This window comes from Candoia aspera, chromosome 7 (genome assembly GCF_035149785.1).
Source record: "Candoia aspera isolate rCanAsp1 chromosome 7, rCanAsp1.hap2, whole genome shotgun sequence".
Lineage (NCBI taxonomy): Eukaryota > Metazoa > Chordata > Lepidosauria > Squamata > Boidae > Candoia > Candoia aspera.
Window position 1 is genome coordinate 13,584,141 of NC_086159.1, and position 18,095 is coordinate 13,602,235.

Below are 18,095 nucleotides of genomic sequence, written 5' to 3' on the forward strand. Positions count from 1 at the left end.
GTGTGAAGTTTCAATTCACACACTCAATTTAGAGCCAATTTGACTGAATCAATGCATTCATTCTTTATTCTATTCTCTATATTCTTCTATTATATTCACTCTCACTCCTACTATGCTCTATATTGCTAGCTGATCAGAAAAGGAAAGCGAAGATGGTATAAGAGCTGAAAAATACAGACTATACCAGCCTTTCTCTAACTTTTGACCCTGGAGGAATCCTTGAAGTATTTTTCAGGCCTCAGGGAACCCCTGTGCATTCAGGCTCAAATATAGGCCACAAGTTACAAAATTATATTTGTTTCAGGTGTAGGCCTGTATATATGCATTAACAGGGTTCTTAAACTAAAGAATGAAACTTACCTCTTTCATGTGAAATTGCTGGAATTTGAAATAATTTTTAAATAAATCAAGATCTCCCAGGGAACCCCTAGTGACCTCTCATGGAACCCTAGGATTCCATGGAACCCTGGTTGAGAAACCCTGGACTAAACCATCAAATGGGACCCTTTAGAGCTGATAAAGTGAAACAAACTAAAGAAAACCTCTTTTTGTCATGACTGCCTGGCCAATACTAATAACCAAGTCTTTATTTCCTTAAGAAAGAAACTGACACACCAAAACAAGACTGAAAAGCCAGAACAAAGTGTGAAAATTTGTGAGAATTGGCACAGATACTATGGCCTGCGTATAGTATAAAAGATGGCGGCATGGCATTGGAAAAGCTAAGGTTCTCCCACAAAGGGCTCCTTGAAGTCTCCCAACTCCTTTTCATCCAGTTGAGTTCAGTGGGACCAATGCTCCAACTCTACATATGAGTTCTACCTAAGTAACACCTATCATGTGTTGGTCACTGGCTTACGCTGAAGTTTTGGCTGCTTCACAAGGGAGGAAAAGGAGAACTTCCATAAGCTTGGAAATATCAGATGTGCCCTTCCTGTTGTTCTGGAAGTGGCATGGCATGGCTCACTTTTTTCTCATCTCTCATCTTTCTTCTTGACATATTCTTTGAAGAACGGGAACCCTTTTGAAGGAGAAAGCCTGGTGAAGACATTTGCTACTTCAGGACACATAACTCTAAGGAGTATGCTTCTCAAACAACATACCGATTCAGTTGGGGTGAGTCTGGCTCTGAAGAACAAATGAAGCTTATTTAAGAGCTTTATTTTAAAATAGTCCATGATCATCATCATCATCATCATCATCATCCAGTCCCTGCCCCCCCCAAAATACACAAAAATTAGCACAAAGTAAATTTAAATATTTATAAGGAATTCTTGTACATGTGTGTGAATTATATAAAAATAGCAAGATGGACTTAGTGTTAATCTTGTCAGAAAATCAATTTTAAAAGAATGGGTGGGAGTGTAAACGAAAGGGAGAAAAAAGTTTGATTTTCACTCCCATAACTTCTGGTAGACTAAAATATCCATTTAAGAACTCCAAGCATCTGTTCACTGGCAGCTGTAAGTAACATTACCCACACAAAGACAATTTATATCTCTCCCTTGTATTAAAATTAAACAGGACCCTTTAAATTATTCACCAGCAAATTAAAATGAACACAAAATGCTATAGCGGCTTGGACTCACACAGTGGTATTCCCTACCCCTGGAAAACCCAATGACCTTTCAGGTTGTCCTGACCTAGCACCTCATTGTCCCACCCCACTGCACATACACCATTCAGCCTGTGCCCCCTATCAAAACTCCATCTATACATAACCCACAGCCAAAAACATCTTGTAGGCCCAGCTAGGCCTTCATATCTGGGTATTCTGGTTCTTTCCTTCAACCCTTTCTAGCAATAGGTGGGTTTTATTGGCTGGTGTCAACTATAAATGGGTTTTCTGATAAGAAATGCAAGCTGGCGTCTTCTGTATGTATGGACACTATTACTTTGGGAATCCCCAACTAAACTGGAAGATAATGCATCTGAAAAAGGGGGCTGAACTCCATAATAATTTCAATCACAATATACCAGAGGTTTTTGTTTTTTTTAAAGTATAATGGGCTTCAAACTAGGGTCTCAAAAATCTTGGAGACTGTTCAAAAGCTTAGTTAATAAATGCCCTGCTTAGGACATCATCCACAAATTGCCAGGAGTGGAAATCAATCAATCCATCAGTCAGTTTATTATAGCCCTCAGGCCAGATACAGTAGAATATCTAATAGTAGAACTGTTACATACTTTTATTTATGTATGTATGTATGTATGTATGCATGCATGCATGCATGCATGCATGCATGCATATATATATATATATATATATATATATGAAACAGAAAAACAATAAATGCAATAGGATCTAAAAAATAATTAAGAACAGATAAAATAAAACACAATAAAAAATTAATTAAGTTTGGAACTTATAAGAAGTTCCAAACTTAATTAATGGTGCAGTGTATTGTACAGACAGTAGCACAAAACTGGGAGACTTGGGAAGATATTTTTGAGTCCTTGTCTGAAAGAAGTAACATTAAGTAGAAATCACATTCCCCTACCTGGAAATTTCTTCAAGATTGGATAAATGAAGGTCTGTCTAGGGTCCTTATATAGAGAGCAGCATAGTAGCAGGTGGCTCAGAGTTTCTACTGAGCCATCACCACGTGGACATAACTGAAGATACACAGGAGTACCCTTATAACATCCAGGAGCGGAAATAAAGTCTTACATAAGATTGAAGGTCAATAAGAACTTACCATAAGGTACAACCTTTTAGGCTTCAGACATACTTGGAATTATAAGAACGAGCCGCAGGCACACTAGTAATAGTAGTAGTAGTAATAATTTATTAAACTTGTATGCACAAAATGGCTGTCAGGTGGATATGGCCAGTCACAAAGCAAAAAAGTCAGTTGAGCTAGGAAGCCAGTGGGTTACAAGGTAAATGTGTGTTATCAGTGCTCAGGATCATTATTCTGAACTCCTCAGTCATAAGGTAAACAATACTGGATCGGACCAGTACATGCTGCAGTCAGAGACTCCTAGAAAACCGTAAGAATTTACTTTTCCAGCTATAGGTACTTATCAATCCTACTCAAAAGTACTGTCACTAGCGTTGAGTTGGCAGAACTAATATTATTCCTATATAACGATTGTGTTACTTTGCAATTAGGTATCTCACTCTTACCTCTCACTCCTAAAAGTAAGGCAGTGGTGGGATTGTCTGTTCTAGGTTCTTCTCCATAGGGTAGTGAGACAAACGGCTTGAAAAGATCCTGCAGGACTCTGACCACAACAGAAAAAGAACTCCTGAAAAGGAGAGTTCACCCCTCTATGTGGCAGCCTTTTCCACCACCTAACAGTTCACCTGTCTGACATCTCAAACCATCAGGAAGTTCTCTAGGTTGACTTTCTTCCTAGTCATTTTAACCCACTGACTCTGGTCCTGCCCCCTGGGGCAATAGAGGATAACTCCACTTTTTCTCCTATGTGAAAACCTATTCAGATATTTAAAGACTACTATCATATCTCCTCTCAGTCACCTCTTCTTAGTCTAAATCAGTGTTTCTCACTTTAAGATGCATGGACTTTAACTCCCAGCATTCCCCAGCCAGCCATGTATCCATCCATATATGGCATTGTTAATACGAGAACTGTCACTAACTAACAGCACTGGGCCAATGTGTAGACAGCTCATTTATAATCTCAGAAGACATATTAAAATGTTGTGTGTACATCTTGGTTAAGGGAATGCTTATCACTTGCAGCTTTCATACCTATTTGTGGCTCAGCTGCTCAGAGGGATCATCTGAGCCAATTACACATTTTAACTGCTTAACTTAAGAGATTGAAACTTGTGGTGCTGAAGCTATTGTTAACTACACGTTCCAGCATCTCTCATTAGTAATGGCCTGACTGGGACTACTAGAAGTTGAAATTCACCAACATCTATTGATTTAACAAGTTACTGAAAATTTCCTGAACTTGGTAGCTTCCAGAGGCATGGACTTCAACTCCCAGAAATCTCAGTGATGGCCATACTGGCTGGGGAATTCTGGGAATTAGAGTCTTCCTATCAGGGGAGGGGGTACCCATCTTACAGAAGGTTAGATTAATAGATTAAACTCTACAGATCTATTCATTATTAACAGAAATAAATAATAATAATATGAATGCACTCAGCCAAATCCCAACAAGTAGTGAAATATTATTAAATATACAAAGAGCATATCATATTAACAGCATTTGATTAATTTTCATTAAATTACATTAAATTTCATTTTTGTATTAGCTACACCTACTCTTATCTTGGCCCTTCCTACTTTTGGGAATGTGACTCCTGCTATGTCACTAAAAACCAAGTTCCCTTTGTCCTAAAAAAGTTGGGAACATCTAGCTTTAAAGAACTATACAAAGGACGAGAGGGAGGGAGGGGAGCCAAAATAGACTTTCATTCTCCCCTCATTTCCCACGTCCCATTATCCAGGAAGACTAGGCACGGCATACTTGCATGCAGTTCTGCACACTGGGAATTCAGTGCCCATGAATGCCAAACTACTTGCAATATGCTTGTATGGTGTCTGCTGACTTCAAAATAAACAAACATACATTTTTGAAAAGAGAAAAATCAAACAAAATGGCTGAGATATCATGAAACATTTGCATCTTAGCATTTGCTTGTACGTTCTTATTAATTCTTCAATACACACACACAGATGTCGGGGATTTTGGAAAGATGACAATTCTGTAGTAAGCAGCAATTAATGAACCACATGTGGCAAGGTTAAGTATAAATTATGGCCTGAACACTATTTCTACACTTCCACCGAACCCAGTGATAGTATTATGAATTGAAAAAATCTTAGAACTTAAGAGACACAGCAATGCAACAGAATTTAGTCCGTCAAAATTTCTGAAGAAGAGGAGGTGCTCTGCTTTCAGAACATGGTCTGGAACTTTTGGTTCCTAATTTGATTTAGCACACTGAAAATTATGACACCAAATTTACCTGAAATGAAGACAACCCTCAATTTAAGATAAGTCATCATCTCATTCAAAGGAAAATTAGAGAAGTCATCTCATTGCTCTCTTACCATATTCCAAAAGACCCTCCTATTTTAAAGTTAAACTATTTAGGGAAAAACTTAAGATTTCCCTTTGGGTAAATATTTTTAAATTTAAAAATATTTTTAAAAACATCCATAGCAATACCTTTGTATGTTAAGTTTGTGTGCACATGTGTGTGTGTATTGTGGGGTGCTGAAAGAGGGGATTGTGTTAACAGCAGAGCCATCTGCTGTATTTCAGTGAAACTACAGCAGGAAAATTGTAGAGGAATGAACTTTAATCCTAAATAGTAACTTTGAATAGCTAATCGGATGAATGGAATTGTAATTTTTTAAAAAATAGCACCTGCTTCTGAAAAAAGTTAAATAAAATGGTCTCTGCTTTAGAAGCACCATTCAAAAAAGATCCTGCCAATAACCCAGTGTGACGTACTGGTTGATGTGCTGAACTAAGAGCAGGGAGATCCAGATGTTAGCCTACCCTCCGCCATAGAAGCTTCTTGTGTGACTTTGGGTCAGTCACTCTGAACGAGACTTATGCCTGGTTCTTGAAGTTGCGGCTGTCACAGCATCTCCATGGTCATGTGACTGCAATTCGGGTGCTTGGCAACCAGCTCACAATTACAATGGTCGCAGTGTCCCGTGGTCATGTGATCACCATTTGTGACCTTCACTGTTGGCTTCCCACAAGCAAAGTCAATGGGGAAGCCGGCAGGAGGTCGCAAATGGCGATCACGTGATGTTGTGCCTAACGACCATGCGGGATTTGCCTAACGACCGCAACTGGAACTGCCATTGTAAGTCAGCAAGGTTGTGTGACGTCACGCTTTACAACTGCATCACTTAGCAATGGAGTTCCCTGTCGCAATTCGTGTCATTAACTGAGGACTACTTGTACTACACTGAATTGATTAGAAGATCTAGAAGCAGTTCAAAGTATCACCTTGATCCTTTGAGGGAATGCAATGCTTCCCAGAACAGGTTAAACAGATAATCCATCCACAGGATAGTTTTGGTTTGGTCTGGAGGAGCTTTAATGTTTTGGCCCTCATTGTTTTGGCCCTCATATCCCCAGCTGGGCCCTGAGCTAGTACTTCTCTATCTCCCCTCGATCTAACGATAAAGAGAGCTAGCTAGCGTACTGATGACACTTGAGTCTAAATTGGCTAATGGAGCCTAAAGTGGCTAATGGTTTCACTCAGTGGTGTCAAGTGGATATTTAACAGCATGGGGAGAAAAGAGAATTTTGAGGAAATCCATAGTGTGAACACCCTAGAGGTTCACCCTGTCATCTTCTGGAGACAGCCATTCAAGTATGAGCTGAAACAACATAAAATTGTTCTATCCATATCTAACTCAGGCTCATGATTCATGATTCTGAAAACCTGAGATCCATGAAATTCTACTTCCCTTGTCTCTCTCCCATCACAGATCAGCCTATAAGATGACCAAGACCATTTCAATCTGAACTTAGGCCTGGTTCTCATGATCAAAACCAGGCCTAAATTCAAACTGAAATGGTACTAGAAAATCCCTATCATCTCAGATGTCTATGTCTGATCAGTCACCACTAACCTGAGTGACTTTTCCAGGAAAGGGATGCTGGTCTCTGGCCTATAGTTATTCTAAGTCCAATCTTTTTTGGGGGAGGGTCATATTCTAAATCTACATTTGTCTCTCAAAATTTTATTTCCACCTGCTGGGTCTAATCTGGTCTTTTGATAGATGCCCATATATACTGGAACTGAGTTCTAATGCCCTTCCCTTGAAACAGCAGACAAGGCTGCTAACAGAGGGGATGGGAAGAACTTTTAGACAATTTTAGACAGCTCTCAATATTTCTGCAGATAGTTAGAGCATGTACAACTCCTGGAATCCAGGCTATGCAGAAGATTCAGAGAAAACTTCCCCTCTTTGTTTTCACCAACTTAAGAGTCTAGCTTCCAGCTCAACCACTGCCTCAGTCTTAACTGCTCTGGTTTGTGCAATGCACTAAACCATGGTTTGAGTGACCATTCAGAATTAGGACAGTGATGAAAAACTAACTTTGCGACCGGTCTTCTCATTTACGACCTTCACAGGTCTGTAAAGCAAAGGAAAGCTAAAGTAAGATCATAAGCACAGCCATGGTTTCACTTAGCAACCACTTCACTTAACAACAGAGGTGCCAATCCAAAATGTGGTCACTAAACGAGGACTACCTGTAACTGTTTACCAAATAAGCCACCATGCCCTGGGTTCACTTAGCAGATAAAGCCATAAACCATGGTTTACCAACTATAAATGGTTGTCTTTGCACAACATGCTAAATAATACACCACAGCTATAAATGGTTTACAACCAATATGCTGAAACAAAACATAATAAAACAGATTCTGGCTTAGTGTGATATGCCTGTGGGGGAGTGGCAGGGAGAATGATCTATAACAGTTCAACGAAAGCTCAGCATGTCCAAGGCAAGTACTGTTGACTGTCTGGAGGAGAAAAAAAAATAGGGAAAGGGAAGAATGGAATGGAGTTTATTAGAAAGGTCAGATGGCTGGTTGGTATACTGGACTGAAGCGTTCCACAAAGCAGTTGCAAACACCACTTATGCTAAAGGTGTGAAGGTTACCTGCCATCATAGCTACCAGACTAGCTTTGTAGACATTTGTAAGCGATCCCAGCTCTCCTGTCCCCAAGATAGTTTTCATATGAGCGTCGCCACAGGCCTCACGGAATTGACGGATTTCTTCGTAAAGGCCTGGGAAGAAGAATACATAAATAAATCTAAAAGTAGGGGGAACACCCATGTTAGTATCCTTTACCATCAGATTTCCACTTTGGATTTAAACCGCATAAAACGAACAGATGCAGATTAACAAATATAAACTCAAAGCTGATCTCATCAAATCCCTGCTGGGTTTCTCCTGCCAACCCCTGATCAAAATAATAGGCTTATTTTTATTTTAGACCATTTAAATTATTTATAAACTGTCACTTGCAGGAATTTCAAAATAATATACAGAAATAAGTGTTCTGAGAAAAAAAAAGTTCTATTTCTTTAATCACACATTATCCAAACTCTTAAAATCAGGGAGACATGATTCTTTTTTTGGCCCTGGGATAGCACTTAGTCTTAAAGGTGGATGCCACAACTAAGCTTAAATTAAAAGTTAATACTATTTAATTGAATGTAAACGATATGATCACTCAACAATACATTTAATATTTTCCCCTTTTGATCTATAAAAGATTATAGTTCAGTATCAACTTTTATAGGTGCTCTGGAAAAGTATGGTTTAAACCAGTTCTAACAACATTTTGCTGTTGTGCCATAATTAATCACATTCCACTCTGATACAATTACCGCAACAATAGATGCAAACATTGGAACAGTCAGGCATATGGAACACATTTCGCTCTGTTATACATAGGGTCGCCATGAGTCGCAAACGACTCGACAGCAACTAACAACAACAACTCTGGAATCAAAAAAGCAGAAAAGAAAAATGTATTTTGAAGAATCGGAAAACACAAACTAAAACATTACAAGAAATATAGAGTACGTCCTTGCTTCTCAGTGTATTTTCCTTCTCTTTTGATGCTGCTGGACTTCCAAGTTGAGCTTGATTCCTGGAGACCTCATGGCTTCATCCATGTAATTTTCTCGGTTGCAATGCAAAGACAGCTTGACATTTTGGAGATGTTTCTTTCTTCTGTTTTACTCCCCAGCCAAGCCCTAGTATTTCCCAGAGGTCTCCCATCCACATACAAACTAGGCCAACCCTGCTTAGCTTCAAACCACAGACAAGGTCACTCAGATGCTGACAAATGCCCAAACTACACAAGCTTAAAGACCAGCCTATTTCTTCTACTCACTTCTATCTTCTCACCATGTGGAGCTCTTTTCTTTTTTCTTTTCTTACAAGTTACTGTATTTTTCTGTCTTTTATTCATGTTTGATTGGCTCTGAAGCTTTCTCCCAAGCCTAAGAACCCAAGATAAGCATTTTGAAACTCTGGATTCTCACTGACTGGCTAGTGTAAGACAGGGAAACTCTGACCTCAAGTGAAAGTCAATCTTTCCCCAGAATGTACCTCCTTTCCTTCACCAAGCAATTACAGTAATTCTTTCCAGTCGTTTTGCCTTCATTAAAGGGATAAAGCAAAGGCTCCACCCAGACAGTGGAGTTGGTGCTTGAGAGTGCTCTATGCTGGGAGCATCTGTAACCACAAGCCTGCTGCTTCACCCATCTCTCCTCCCGGAAATGGCAAACAGACATGCCTTTTTATTTCCTTAGATGAAGCTCTGTATTTAAAATTTAACAAGTGAAATCTTGGATCATATACCCTGGATTTGCTCTTCTGAACAGAGGCAGGGGGACCTGTGGACTGAAATACAACTTCTAAGGTCTCTTCCATGTTTCAGGGACCTTCAGCCCTTGTTTGGCCAGGGCATCCAGGTTGAATTTTGGGGCCATCCTCCCAAAATAACTGTCAGAGATGATAGGGAAAGTTAGAAGACTTACATTTAGTTGATGTCTTCCCATCATTCCTTGCAGCCTATGCCAATATCTACTATCCCCAGCTTATTCCTTTTTCCTAGGTGGGACTCTTCCAAAAAAGTACTAGACTACAATAAGCCTCCAATTTATTTTCTAAAAAATGTTTAAGGGGTTCATCTGGAAATAAAGATGATGTTAAATGCTGTCCTATGCACCATGCTGGCTTCCATGATGTTGACAATGCTGATGCTGATGCTGATGATGACGACGACAAAAAACAGGTGGGGTAGGGAGCTTGTTGAACACAAAGAGAGATATCAGAAGACCTTCACAGGGAGCCCAAATGAAACAACAAAATTCTTTTCCTAGTATGTTGTTTTATTAGGTTTATCATTTGAGTGAAAGCCTCATTATCCCAGCCTCATTATCCCAGAAGACTAAGAGGTATCTAAGAGACTGAATGGCTCTTCCATTTTCAAGGGCAATGCATCTTTGAATATACTGGGTGGGCTTTGGTTGGACCTTGGCAACAGGGAGCATAGAACTTCCCTGATGTTCAAGTATCTTAGGATCCAATTCCAGTCTCCAAGAATTATACATATCTTATCCTTTCCCATTACTTATGGCATACTCTTGAAGAAAAAAAAGTCAGAAGGATTTTAGTGTTTTTCCCCCCCCTCCTGCAGCATGAATAGAGCACAGGTAGCAAAAATCTGTGCATCAGAAAAGACTTTTGTGACTCCAGCGCAAGGACTCCGTTCCTAAATGAAAAAAAAGGGACACCCACAATAACTTGCTTTTATATTCCAATCCATTAGAGAACACTTAAAATAATGGTTAAAGCCCAGGCTTAGACAAATTATAGTTCAAGTGTTATGAAGATACTCAACAATAGGTAACAGCAGATTTAACTTAAAGATGAGCATAATTGGACATACGCTACAGTACTTAACATTTTCAGCGGTTTTAGAGTCATATTCAATGCTGAAAGACTGTTCAGTGCGCCTCACGGCTTTCCATCAAGCATGACCCTCAACTTTGCTATAGGCTTTTTAAAAAAGCTCTTTTAAAAAAAGGGAGAGGTTGTGCGTGCAAGTAGGAGGGAGAGGAACATTCAAGGCCATTCCTTTCAAAATGCACCTGATCACTTCTCTAGTTCACAACATATCACAAATCAACTTTTTAGTGGACGCTAAACTACGAATACGTGGATGCCGTTAACTTGGAAGCAAAGAAAGTATACCAGATGGGCTCAAAATCGTTCTTCTCTATGGTTTTCTTCAAATGCCACCTCAAACTTGCCATTCCTGTGAAAACCACTAAATGCAATTTCTCAAGTTGTCTAAATTTATGTATACCCAACTGAAAGAATGGCATCGTCTTCAGTTTTCTATTGCCTTTACTTCCCCGGCATCATTTCTCCTATTTCAAATTTTCATGTGTAACTTCGACTTCTTGTTCTTTGCAAACTGCAAGGCTGTTTATGCCTTATCACAGATGGGCAACCAGCAGCTGATGTTACGGACATTGCTGATGAAGGAGGGGGGGCCCTCTCCAGGGAGAAAAACACATGCGCAGTACTGATTCTCTTCACCTCCCTATCAAGAAACCCAGAAGAGAACTGCCTTAGCCTTCTGAGCTTTTCTGGTAGGAATTGCTGGTGCTTTCTCAGTTTAGCAGGATTTTGTACTGTAGAGCAGAACAATAAACACTAGAGCTAAAGCTTCTGATCTCGGTGTGGTTCTTCACTCTATATCCTGACAGCCACACAGCTGTTTGCAGGACTAGGACCCCTTTTGCAACCCTTGCAGAACCTCCAACCATGACGGTTGAAACGTGACAGCAATTTCCAGCTACTTTGAGCTGGGAAACACATAAAAGCTGTAATGTAAGCCCTCAAATAAGTATAGCAATACTTTAAAAAGCAAAGAAAAGCCCATCTCCTCCAAATTGTATGGTACAGCTATAACCCCTCTGCAGCCCTCAGCCCTCTCCACATGCTACATGTGGCCCTTGGCCACCAAAGGTTGGCCACCCTTGCTCCATATGAACCATTCTGACCATCACCTCTCATAAAGCACATCATAAAACTGGGGGAAAAAAATCACAAAGGGACAACGCCCAGGACTGAATTAAGCGCTTTTGCCTATTTACTAAAGGACTGCCATGAGAAACCAGCCAGTCTGTTCGCAAAATAGCTGTTTATCATGGCCAGTCCAAATCACCCATGTTCTAGAATTAAAACGGTGAGATATTTATTTTATTTATTATTCACATTTCTATCACCGCCCATCTCCCCCTAAAAGTGTTCCCTGCCACCCCTTCGACTCCACTTCCCAGAACTGCAGCCCCAAACGCCACTCTTGTCTGGCCAACTGGATACATTCCCAAATGGCAGTGGGGTGTAGCCACCCACCATTTCCTATGGGGCCCATATGGCTGAATGGTTAAGGTGCGGCACAGACACTGGGGGTGGGGGGGGAACCAGGTTCAAGTCACACTCAGCCAAGGAAACTCACTGTTGACTCTGGGATCGCCTTTGTTTGGCAGCCCAGGTGCTCAGAGTTCTGTTGTTGGGATAACGCCAGAGGTGAGAATGTTACAGATACCAGCGTAAAAGTTTCCTGAGCTCTTAGAGCAGCCTTTCTCAATCTTTTGACCCTGGAGGAACCCTTGAAATACTTTTCAGGCCTCGGGGAACCCCTGCACATTCAGGCTCAAATCTAGGCCAGAAGTTACAAAATCACTATATTCATTTCATGGGTAGGCCTGTATATATGCATTAACAGTGTTCTTAAACTAAAAATAAAGAATGAAACTTACCTCTTGAATGTGAAGTTGCCCAAATTTGAGATAATTTCTTAAATAGATTGTGATCTCCCAGGGAACCCCTAGTGACCTCTTGCGGAACCCTAGGGCGCCACGGAACCCTGGTTGTCTTAGAGGGATGGCAGCAGATACATTTAACATAGCATCCAGAGAAGTGGAGTGGATACGGTGTTGAACTACGACTGGGAATACCTAGGTTCAAGTCGCCCTCATTCATAGAAACTTGCTGTGGTATAATGATTAAGGTGTAGGAGAGTCAACCAAGGAAGCTTACTGGGTGATTCTGAGCTAGTCACTTTCTCAAACCCATCTACCTCACAGGCTTGTTATGGGGAAAAATGGGAGGAAGGAACACTCTGTGCGTCGCCTTGAGCTCCTGAATTAAAGGCTGACTATAAATCTAACGAATAAACAAACAAATACAAAGCACAGAAACATTTCTGGAGCTAAATCAGCTATAGTGTGCCTAATGCTCTTTTGATGTTTGATGGTTATTGCAACCACACAACTGAAGCCCTGCCATTTTTTGCCACACTGCATATTAAAAAATTGCAAGGTTTCAACGGGGTGGTCATGGCTGCTACCTTGACATTTCTGACCCCTCCCTGTGAACCTCCTGATTCAGGTAATTCCTTATTGACAACAGGGAACTATTGTCAAGGCTGCCCCAGCTGTACACAATCTTCAGCACCCACTGTCATTTCTTCTCCAACCTTGCTCCAAAAAAGAAAACAGGGTGGTACCAGTTATGCTGAGAGATCAGATGCCTTTTGCCTCTCTCAAATCATGCTCAGGTGGAGCCATTCCATCAAGCAAGCTGAGCTATTTCACCAGCTGGATGCCAAACCATAGACTGTATGGGTTTCTGTACCTTCCCTTCCCATCCCCGGCCTTCTCCCTCCCCAGTCCTCTTTCCTTGCATGTCTTTTTCTAAATAGTAGCTTGAAGGCAAGGACTGAGCTTTGCAACCTACTTTGAGAGTCTTTTTGGCCAAAAAAAATGGTAAAAATGCTGTATCAAAGAGGTGGAGGTTATCAGCGCTGTGTCATCCAGCCAAAACAACGGAAAAAAACTTGCGTTTTAATGTAAGGATGTTAATTGCATCCCTTTTTTCTCAACAAGGAATCCAGTTGTTGGAGCTCTGTCAGCACTTAAAGGCAAACGATTCAAGGTACATTAAGAAAAAACCAATTAGAGAGAAAAGATATCTCCTACTGTATTAAAACCTACTAATTAGTAGCATTCTGGGGAGACAACTAGCAACAGCAATCTAAACAGTACCAAACGTGCCCTGAAATTCTGTGAAAACCAATTAGAAAACACAGATTTTGTTGTCAAGAATCAAGCACACTGTTTTTTAACAAGACGCACCACCTAAACCAACAACCCCTTTGAATCCTTTTTAACAATTCTGTTGCAAATAATTAGAGCACTGGCACCCCACGTAGTTTTCTTTTCCCTCCCCACTGCACGTTAATTTAGAGAAAAGTGTGGAAGGATTGAGTTTTCACAATATCGCTTTGCAGAAAATGTTGATTCTGTTTCCAAAAAAACAAAATCTAGAGAAGTATTTGCAAAATTTGTGGCAGTCGTAAACAAATTTAGGTTTTAAAAAAAGAGGCAGCCATCTAAAAGCTTGCAAAAAGGAGGTTCAAAATGTTTGAAGAATCATTAGGACACTTTGAACATGCTGGATATGATTGCAAACCCTTGGCAAAACTACAGTCAGCAAAATGTCTGCATCACTTCGCTAAGAGGCCACAAGCCTCTCCCTTGTAGCCACTAGCAAAGAAAATAAGACTCCTCCCAAACTGGCAAATGAAGGGCAAATAAATCAATCTCCACTACCCACTTGCTGAGTTTCTGTGTTCATCCATCTTTCTGTGCATATAATGGGTGTTGGTATGTACAGGTAGTCCTTACTTAGTGACCACTCATTCAACGACCATTCGAAGTTATGACAGAGCTGAAAAAAGTGACTTAAGACTGGTTCTCGCACTTATGACTGTCTCAGCATCTCCGCAGTCACATGGTCATGATTCAGGGACTTGGCAACCAGCATGCAGTTACAACAGTCGCAGAGTCCTGTAGTCACATGATCACCATTTGTGACCTTCACTGCCAACTTCCAACAAGCAAAGTCAATGGGGAAGCTGGCAGGAAGTCATCATCACATGACATTGCACTTAACAACTGTGGGTGATTCACTTAATGACTGCAACTGGAACTGCCATTGTAACTCAGTGAGGTCATGTGATTTTTCGCTTTATGACCACATCACTTAGCGATGGAGCTCCCAGTCCCAATTATGGTCGTTAATTGAGGACTACCTGTATGGAATTTCTGATCACCTCTGGCAACCAAACAAATGGTTATATACATCAGTGGCCTAAGAATTAAAAACTGAAATAATTTTCTTCACATTATGGACTCCAGGTCAGTGGCCCTATGTCAATCTCAGGTAAGAACACTTAAGAAAAAACCTCTGAATTCTTTTGCTGATTATCAGATCAGCTATTATCCTGACTTGGCATACAGCAGCCTTTTCCTACAAATGCCTTGAAGGTGTTATTGAGACTGCAACCTCCAAGCCAGAAGAAATACGTCAAAGTCAAACAAAGGTCCTTCTGGACCCTTAAGTAGGGAATGAAAGCCTAAAACTCTAGATAACCTTTGATGATCTTGAGAAGCTAAACAGACTTAGTGAATCCTTGGATGGGTCAGCACCTGGAAACCCCAGGGCTATAAACCACTGCTCCAGGAAGTTTAAAAACCATCCTGGAAGAAAGCAGTGGTGCACTCTTTTTGTATCTGTGCCAAGAAGACAACATCTACCAGTCCATGAAGTCACCAAACGTTGACCTCCACTCTAAAGAATTAACTTTTCCAACTTCAATAAGCCAGATTGGGACTTGCTTCTAAGTTACGGGTAGCCTTTTTCAGGAGGAATGTCAACCCTAGTCTTTTGCTAACACATTGGGGGCCACACTACAGAACTTGGACAAGGAGAGGGAAGGAACTAAAGAGAGTTTAATAAAAAATAAATTACTTCCATTAACATGACCACTCCCCTTGCAGGGAATTCCCTCCTCTTTTCTCAGATGAAAAATTACAATTCGGTGGCAAGTTCTGAATGGCCACTGGGAGCTGGATGCATGGTTTTGGTAGAGGTATGAACAATGCACCCCCATTCAAAATAAACATGCACAAATACTTCTAGAGCTTGTGGTAAGCATTAGGTTTATTTGGGCACAAAGCGTGTAATTTCTTCTAAGTTTAATTTGGGGAGAGATATATCTCCCTTTTCGGGGGAGATGGGCAGTGATGGAAATTTGATATATAGATGGGCAGTGATGGATATTTTATTTATATTTATTTATTTATTTATATATATATATATATATATATATATATATATATATACATACATACATACATACACACACAAAACAAAACAAAACAAAACAAAACATATTTTAAAACTTCCACCAACTGCCTCCACCCCAAAATAAGAAGCTTAAAAGACTAATTCTACTGCAATTTGATCTTACTTCTGCCCTTATAAATTCTTTTCTTGAAGTCTTATTCATTTCTCTTGCTCTGATTGTAATGCAAACATCTTGCTTTGAAAACCTTACCAGCATCCAATTGCTTTCCAGAAAGACCACCAAATTATTTCTGTATATTCATAGTTACCTGGACAGGATTAAAGATACTTGGAATCCAACTGAAAGTCACCTATTCTTCAGACAGCACTTGTACTCACTGGGGAATTTGGAGAAGTTCATTCTGAAGACATCTGGAAAGTAACCAGTGGGGAGCGGGGAGTCTGCCCTAGCACTTTTATTTGATGTTAGGACTATACAAATGCTCACCTTCCCACTGGCCTGTCAGTACCAAGGTTCGATTAATGACAACGTCAATCTCTTTGGCCCCATCTTCCACGGCTATCTGGATCTCATCTAAACGAGTTTTCAGAGCTGTCTGTCCTGCTGGGAAACCAGTTGCCACTAAGAAGAGGAAAACAAAATCCATTAAATACAAGAGAGATGTTAAAATAGTGGCGGTACACTATACCAGGACCTAGATATAGGAGTCGTATTAGACTTCTCAACAGCTTTCAATTCCATCAGCCATGGTATCCTTCTAGACCACCAAGGCAGGACGTTTGTTTTACAGTGGTTCTGCTCCTACTTGAGTGGGCAGTCCCAATCAGTGGGGGAAGTGGTGAAGTCCATGGGAGCCCCAAAGGTTAGGTACTCTCTCCCATAATGCTTAACATCTACATGAAACCACTACGAGATGTCATCTGTTGGTTCAGAGTAAGTTGTCATCAATACATCATCCCCTTTGAGCAAGCTGGAAATGCTGCAGTATGGAAGCCTCGAACTAGTGTCTGGAGTCTCTGTGAGGATCTGAATGGAGCAACCCAAGCTCAGATTAAATTTGGCCAAGAATGAATTGCTGATGAGTAAGCATCCAATAACATTGGCCCCAGTAGTAAAGAGAACTGCTGCTTCACACAGGAGGTGGTGTAAGCTGATCATTACTTTTCAAGATATATCATCTGGATATATCAGCAATGCCTTCCCACCAGCAAATATGACCATCTGGTCTGGTCACTTGGAGAGAGCCCATAAGCAAGCCAAGGTGGTTATGAGCCATGGGTTTAAGCGAGGACATTCATCTTGTATATTTAATTTTGGCTGCATGGTTATGTTTCTCTTTTTTTTAAGTGCTATACACTGCCCAGGTCCTTCAGGAATGGGGTGGGTTGGAAGTCTATTTATCTATTAAATAAATAGATAAATAAACAAGCTCGTCTGTGAAATCAGAAGTGGAGAACCTCCTATCTTTGAATCAAAACTGGCCCACTTGGTCTTAAATATGAACGCACCTGATATTCTGCTCCGTCCCCTGGAGGCTCCATGTTCTTTTTCCCCCCCGCGTTAGAAGCACCTACCAAGGCGCTTCTGTGTTGAAAGGATTTGCCAGTGATGTCAGCATTGCCCGGGGGACACCCGAGGGGGCTCCTTTCATATCCCTGTTATTTTCCCACCGAAGTGGTACCTATTCATCTACTTGCATTTGCATGCTTTCGAACTGCTAGGTTAGCAGGAGCTGGGACAAGTTGATGGGAGCTCAATTCATCACGTGGCTCGCACTCTTGGGTTTTGAACTGCCGAGCTGCCTACCTTAATGGACCTCTGACTCAGCATCTTAACCACTAAGCCACCACGGCCCCACCGAGGCTCCATGTAAGAGGCAGTAAGTATGATCACCACAACACCTCCTGTGTGAAGCAGCAGTACTGTATCTTTCATTAGCAGCTGATTGGAGACAAACAGCTTCACCTCTAGAGAAATACTCCATTCAGGAGCACTGAAGGGTTGCTGAGCGGAGCGCCATTTATCTCCAACACATTAATTCTTCACTTTCCAACCCTGTTCTCTTTTCCTGTGAAATTTGGAGGGTAAGAAGAGAAGTTAAATACAGGTAGTCCTTACTTAATGGCTGCCCTGTTTAGCAACCGTTCGAATCAGGACAGTGCTGAAAACTACCTTTACAACCAGTCCTCACACTTATGACTGCTGCAGCGTCCCTATGGTTACATAATCGCCATTTGTGCGCTTCACAGCTGGCTTCCGACAAGCAAAGTCAATGGAAAAGTCAGCAGTAAAATCGCAAGTTGCAGTCGTATGATGTCTTGCTTAAGAACTGCAGCAGAAGTGAGGTTGTAAGCTCATTGCGCTCACATGTCTCACTTTATG

The 18,095-nt window shown here is 40.8% G+C and overlaps 1 protein-coding gene across 2 annotated transcripts in view; it reads right to left on the minus strand.

Annotated features, from left to right (window-relative positions):
• The window catches only part of DERA (deoxyribose-phosphate aldolase), a 49,353-nt gene that overhangs the window by 21,263 nt on the left and 9,995 nt on the right, over positions 1 to 18,095 (minus strand). For both annotated transcript variants that reach the window (XM_063308191.1, XM_063308192.1), the window contains exons 5-6: positions 16,200 to 16,334; positions 7,624 to 7,752 (exon numbers count right to left, since the gene is read on the minus strand). In XM_063308191.1, coding sequence (XP_063164261.1) covers positions 7,624 to 7,752; positions 16,200 to 16,334 — 264 coding nt within the window. The remainder of the gene's footprint in view (positions 1 to 7,623; positions 7,753 to 16,199; positions 16,335 to 18,095) is intronic.